This window comes from Choloepus didactylus, chromosome 3 (genome assembly GCF_015220235.1).
Source record: "Choloepus didactylus isolate mChoDid1 chromosome 3, mChoDid1.pri, whole genome shotgun sequence".
NCBI lineage: Eukaryota > Metazoa > Chordata > Mammalia > Pilosa > Megalonychidae > Choloepus > Choloepus didactylus.
Genome location: NC_051309.1, coordinates 108,649,531 through 108,656,397, shown reverse-complemented (window position 1 = coordinate 108,656,397; position 6,867 = coordinate 108,649,531). Strand labels below are relative to the sequence as shown.

Here is a 6,867-nt window from a genome sequence, read left to right as displayed (position 1 = left end):
GGACTTGGGAGTGAAAGATAGCAGTGAGTAAGGAATAAAATTTCAAACTTGCTAGACGTCTTTACAATAGATTATACAGAACATTTGGTTGATTTGAATTAAAACCCACATGCCTCCTCCACCCCCACCCTTCTTTTTTTCCATCTCTTTAGAGCCTCTTCTCTCTACCCTCAAGTGTAGTTTCAGTATCACTACAGAATGGACACTAAAAATATTTCTGGAATGACGTGACCCTCTCTTGCCCCATCCAGGAAAGGGACAAGGCTTCACGAGAAACAGCGCATGCTTTCTCTTCATTTCTGGGAGTCTCGGAGTCAATCTACAGATGCTGCTCCTTCCGTGGCTGATGGCATTCAGGCTCACAGCTGCCGACAGTGCCAGGGAAACAACTGTGCAGGACAGCTCAGCGACAGGACACTGGCCACGGTCTCGGCCAGAGCAGCAGCCCCCCGGCCACAGACCACCTCTGCCACCCCACATAGGTATCTTCCCACTTCCCTCAGGTTTGCCCGAGACCCGCCAGAGAGGCTGAAGCACTTGGAGGTGGTGGCAGCAGTGGCAGTGGTGCCTACAGCATTGGGGCCCATCCAGGCACGTGGGACCCTGTTTCGGGCAACTCTGCAGCCCCTCCAGGGCAAGAGAGGGACCCAGGACAGACCCAGTGCTCACCACTGCCTTATCCTGTCGCTGAAACCCAGGCAAGGGCTCAGAATGGAAGTCGCTGCTCCCAAGCTGATGTCGCAGGTCAAACTGACGGAGGTGGGGGACAGGGTGAGCGGAGCTCAAGACTGCCAAGAGCTAAAGCAGCAGCTGCAGCCGCTTCCCGAGGCTTCAGTTTCCTCCCAGGGAGAAGAGAAATATGTTGAGATGTGTGCTTCAGCTGGAATGCAGAGGCAGAGTCCCCGGGCGATGAAACTCACTCTGGAACCCAGCCCAGGGCATCAGAGGGCCTCTAGGAGCCCCAAGGAGAAAGCCAGAAGAGTCCAGGATGAACTGAGAGGTCAAGTGTCCACGGCTCCGATGCCCCAGAAGAATCCTGCTTCCGGCGAACTCTCCAGACCCCAGCTCTCCTGCACTGATGAGGCTGATGACTTCTCTTCTTCATCCTCCTCCTCCTCCCCTATGGACAAAGCAGAGGAGGGTGGCCTTTCCAAAATGGAGGATACCACCACATCAACAGGGGCTCTGGCCACCTCCTCTTCATCCTTAGGCTTTGAGAGTGACGATGGTGGGAGCAAAGAGAGCTGCCAGCCTGGAAGAGGAGGAGGAGGGAGAAAAGCAGGCAGCAGAGGAGGGGGAGGAGGGGGTGGAGGAGATGACACAGAGTGCAGGGGCATTATTGCCAAGTCCCAGGGCAGCAGGGACCCCCCCAGAAATGAGGAGGCTCACTACATCACCACCCACGAGATCCAGTTGAGTGAGGTGGAGCAGGACATGGATTTCGACGTGGGGCTGGCCTCCCGCTGGGATTTCGAGGACAACAACGTGATCTACTCGTTTGTGGACTATGCTTCCTTTGGTGGCAGCGACGAGACCCCGGGGGACGTCACCACCCCAACTGAAGAGGACGACGACAACAGCTGCTACCTCAGCACCACTCCCAGCATCAACGCCACGCGGACTCCCAGCCCCACCAGCAGCGACCCCGCCCGCCCTGGCACGGGCAGCGGTGGCAGTGACACTAGCAGCACAGAAGTGGGCAGTGGCCCCTCTGACAGTGACCCCACTCCCCCACCCACTGGGCCTGGCACTGCCACTGCTTGTGAGCCCTTGCCGGAGCCTCCGGAGGCAGCTTCAGGGGTAGCAGCCGCCGTGAGCAGCTGTGGGAGTGCAGCAAGCCAGATCCTCCTATCAATCAAACCGACTTCCCGGGCTATAAATGAGCCTAGCAACGTGCATGCAAAGCAAAACATTATTTATGCTGCCAAGCATGAAGGCGACATGAGCCTCCGCATCTCCAAAGCTGCCGAACACCATTCAAGTTCACTGAAGCAACACCCGGCTGCAGCCGTGGCTCAGGACCATGCGAAAAAATTCATCGCTGTCCCTGCTCGCCTGCAAACCAGGTGCGGGGCCATCCGGGCGAAGGAGCTGGTGGATTACTCCAGCGGAGCCTCCAGTGCCGTGAGCGAGCTGGACGATGCCGACAAAGAGGTGCGTAACCTGACCTCCCGTGCCTTCCGGAGCCTCGCTTACCCCTACTTTGAGGCTCTAAACATCAGTTCCCGGGAATCCTCCGCCGCACTCTCAGAAGTCGGCTTTGGGCGCTGGTCGACCTTCCTGGACTTAAAATGCGGGGGTGTCGGAGCCAAGGTGGAACAGAGCCTCCTGCGGAGCAGCGCAGCCTCTGTGGCTGCCGGTCTGCGGACGGGTGGTGGGGCCAGGCCCACTGCAGACCAGCTCTACATCCAGTCCAAGAAGTCCCAGACCAAGGCTTTGGAGTTTGTGGTCAGCAAAGTCGAGGGGGAAATCAAACATGTGGAGACACCCTTGTGCTTCCAGAAGCAGGTCCAGACGGGCTCCCGCACTGTCACCCTTCTTGAGCCCCTAAATTTACGCAGTGACAGCAAAGCCAGCCCAGCCACCCGGCCCGGCAGGACCACCAAAGGCTCCGAAAAGGGCCCCGGGTCAGTGTACACTGATGATGGCTCTGAGGCTTCTGAAAGCAGCAAGCCTGCCTTCCGAGCTGAAGGCCACCAGAAGAAGTCCACGTTTGCTTCCAGCCTGCTCAAAAATGTCATTTCCAAGAAGATGCAGCGGGAACATGAGTTCAAGATGGAGAGGGGAGAGGTCACCGACACATCCCACAAGAAACTCCCCGGCAGCTCCAAGGAGACAGAAGGATTTCCCGGGTGCGAGAAGCAGAGGGAGAAGGGTTTGCAGAGGCAGAGTTCTCGCCACTCAGAGGCCGGCTCCGAGTACACCGTGATTAGTGTGTCTGATGCAGGTGGGGAAGGGTCTGTGGCCGACCCTAAATCCCCAGTTTTCAAAGCCAGTGCTCCTCGGGAGAGCCATGCAGGCTCTGGCCGGAATTTTGCAGATGGACACACAGAAGAAGTGTGTGAAATTAAGAAGAGTGCCTCAGAGACTGTCAAGGGCATCTTCCTCCGTAGTCAGAACAGTGCATTCCGGTCTTGGAAGGAGAAACAGGCTGAGAAATGTGAAGAGAAGGCCCCCATTGGAAAGCTGAAGCTCCCCAAAGGTGGGGACTGGCGAGCTGACCTCGGGGAGATTTCTGCCAACAAGTCCACCATCATGTCTCGCCTCTTTGTCCCCAATATCCAGCAGACACCCAAGGACAAGCAGCCCGGGAAGCAGGCCACCAAGTATCCTGCTGTCCAGGCTACCTCCACAGCAGTGATCAGGCCCAAGGCTCCAGAAATCAAGATCCGCCTGGGGAGTGTGCAACAGCCAAGCTCGGACTTCAACATTGCCAAATTGCTCACGCCCAAGCTGGCCAGTAGCAGCACCTCCAACCTCTTCAAGACCACTGAGGACAACAGCAGGGCCCAACAGAGGCTCTTACGTGGGGACAACCTGGAAAAAGTGCCCCAGTTCCAGGTGAGAGACATCAGAGACAAATCCAAGGTTCAAGGCCCCCTCCACCAGGTGAGAGATGTCAGGAAACTTATCAAAGGGTCAGGGGATAGCAGTGACAAGGGCAGTGTTACTCCAGAGCAGGGACTGACTGGGCCCAAACCCAGGCAGCTGGCAGCTGCAGCTGGCGGATCCAGATCCCTGTCCCCATTGGTGATTACGTGCCAGGCCATTGTGAACCAGAGGGAAGACAGCATGGACCGAGAGTCAAGGGAAAGCATGGGCAAAGGTGGCGGCAGCAGGGTCCTGAGCTCCTCCTCCCCAGAAGGGACCGTCTTGGTTCACAGGGCATCTGGCAGGTTGCCTGTGGCCACCATTGCACCCAATAAACCTGAGCAGGGCTCATACCTGCCCGTGCTCAAGATTGTCTCCAAGGCTTCTGCCCAGAGGACCCCAGATAAGCCCAAGGATGAGGAGGTCAAGGAGGAAGGGAAAGCCCCAAAGCCAGCCCGGAATGCCCTGGAGAAGCTGACTGCTGCCGTGAGGTCCATGGAAGAGCTGTATAGCTTCAACAGGAACGAGTGGAAGCGCAAAAGTGATCCTTTGCCTGTGATGACAGATAGCCATGTCCTGTCGCTCATTGCCAGCGAGGAGAGAGAAGGGGCGGGGCATGCTGAGGGGGACACCGACAAGCTGTCCAAACGGCTGGGGGAGGTGGAAGAGCGGGGCGCAGGAAGCAAGAGTGGCGTGGTCCTGCGTGGGGCCCCCATAGAACGTCTGCAGCGGAGAAACTCCAACCCCAGCACTGAGAGCGTGTCTGCCAGGGCAGCCGCCTTTGAAAACCTGGCCAGGGAAAGGCCACGGTCCCTTTATATTTCCCCGGTCCACAAGGATGTGGAGAGAAGCCAGCCTCTGCAGCCTCTCCCACCGCTCCCCAGCAACCGAAATGTGTTCACAGTAAGTACCAGCAGCACCCAGAAAACTGGAGGCGTCGCCGGCAAGTTCCCACAAGGGCCTTCTCCAGAGATTGCTTCAGTGGCAAAGGGCACCAAATCGCAGGGACTGAGGTCCCTCAAGATCTCTCCAGCCACCTGGGCACCTCCTGAGGAGATGATCAACAGGAAAAACAGTTTGGAGAAGGGCAATAGTGACTGTGAGAATTACCTGACCATCCCTCTCAAAGGAAGCTCTGCAGCCAGGGAACTTTCTGGCAGACCTGGGGCTGGCAGGGAGGGTCCCCCGGCTTCGTCAGCTGCCACTCTGTGCAATTTGCCCCCACTGAGTGCCCGCAGTCAGGTCCCAAGTAGCCCCAAAGGTTCCCAGGTCAGCGGAACCAGCCGGCCAGCTTGGCGTAGCAAACCTGACAACCCCCGGGAGACAGTAGCTGTCCCAACAGGGCCTCAGAGTCCAGACCATCCTCCCACTGCCATCTACCACCAGCAGCCACTGCCCTTCACGCTGCAGGGAGCCCAGCCCCAGGTCCTCTGCTTCTCCCCGCCTAGTATGCCTGCCCCAGCACCTGCAGGCCCAGCTCCGGTCCCCACAGACCCCTTCCAGCAGCCTCAGCCTCAGCAGACCCAGCGCAAGATGCTCCTGGATGTGACGACTGGCCAGTACTATCTAGTGGACACACCAGTGCAGCCCATGACGCGGAGACTGTTTGACCCTGAGACGGGGCAGTATGTGGACGTGCCCATGACCTCCCAGCAGCAGGCCGTGGCGCCCATGTCCCTTCCTGTGCCCCCCCTGGCCCTGAGTCCCGGGGCCTACGGACCCACCTACATGATCTACCCTGGGTTTCTGCCCACGGTGCTGCCCACCAACGCCCTGCAGCCCACACCAATAGCTCACACTCCAGGGGTCAGCGAGCTCTCACCCATGTCAGCAGAGACCCCTGGCAAAGAGGCAGCTGCCACATTCACCGAGGTCCCATACTTTGTGGCCTCTGGTCAGTCTCCCGCCTCCTCTTCTTCTTGTAACCCAGCAGCCACCTCCCAGCTTGTGGGGGCCAAGGGCTTCGCCCAGCTGCACGGCAAGCCTGTCATCAGCATCACCTCGCAGCCCCTGGGGCCGCGGATCATTGCCCCCCCTTCTTTTGACGGTACCACCATGAGTTTTGTGGTGGAACACAGATGACAAGCCAGAAGGCAAAATGGAGCAGCTGCTGGTGAGTGAATTTTTATTTGATAAGGCTTAAAGGATTAAGAGCAATCCTGTTTCTCTGTGTTTGAAGTGGCAGATTTACAGCAGGGGAGGCTGTCTCTAGAAATGGGCATTTTTGGAAGAATAGAACAAAACCCCATCCAAATTATTGAGGAGCTAATTTTCCTGCCAAAGCTCCTCCTCTCCCCACTCCTCAGTCCCCAAGGCCAGCCTTTCCCTATAGATTTTTCCAAATTGCCTGACTGCTTCTCCCATCCAAGAGCAGGAGGGATGTGAACCTTCAGTTGGTTGGTTTAGCCATTGGCAAAAGGTTGGCAGGGGGTAGAAATGAAAACCCGGTCTGGATTTTGCAGAGCTTTACTCCTTTTTCCTTGGCAGCACAAGCAACAGAAGGCACTGAACATCCCAGGAAATCATTGGGAACACAGTTAATCTGTTTGCTCCTCACAAGGAAAGGAAGTCAAAATTTTCTTGGTAGGGAGGCACTTCCTCCTTCTCTTGAAATTTCTTGTACCAAGTTACTATTTTTAAACTCTGGCTTTTCAGCTTTCAGATGATCAGAGCACTTTTTTCTTAGGGTGAGTCCAAGGTCTTTAATGTATCTCATGCACACACAAATGCATACACACACAGCTGGACCTCTATGAGAGGGAGAGAATCCAGAGCTGGAGGTGCGCCTTGGAGGGGTTGCTGTTACTTGATCCAGTGACTTCAGACTGAATCCGTTCCGTTCTTCTGCTAATCCCTACCAGACACTCACTTTCATAGGTGTATCCCTCCCTTCAGGAAAGAATCCATGAATCCATTTCTAGTCTTGCCAGCACCCGCCCCCCCCCCCCCATCTAAAGGAAATCAGATAATATCGATTACTGCCTCTCTTGAGTTAATCTGCATTTACAGACTGGAATCCCCTGCTGGAAATGCAGTTCCTGGATGGGAAAAGTAAGATTAGCTTGTCTGAACCAGGACACATCAGGTCCAATGCAAAGACACAGCCAGGTACAAGTACAGAGCTGGCAGTGCTGTGGAGACTAAACTGTCCCTTACTCCATTCACTTCAGATTAGGAAGGGTTGAGATCAGAAACACTCCTAGGACCTTTTACTACTTAGTAAGATCATGCTAAACAAAGAAAAGAGATAGAGGAGAGAAGTCTTTTCTATGCTTA

The 6,867-nt window shown here is 56.0% G+C and overlaps 1 protein-coding gene across 1 annotated transcript; it reads left to right on the top strand.

The window, feature by feature from the left end:
• Positions 1 to 282: 282 nt before the first annotated feature.
• C3H4orf54 (chromosome 3 C4orf54 homolog) lies at positions 283 to 5,673 on the top strand. Its single transcript, XM_037829019.1, has one exon. It carries the CDS (start codon positions 283 to 285, stop codon positions 5,671 to 5,673), a length of 5,391 nt encoding a protein of 1,796 aa, XP_037684947.1.
• The last annotated feature ends 1,194 nt before the right edge of the window (positions 5,674 to 6,867 follow it).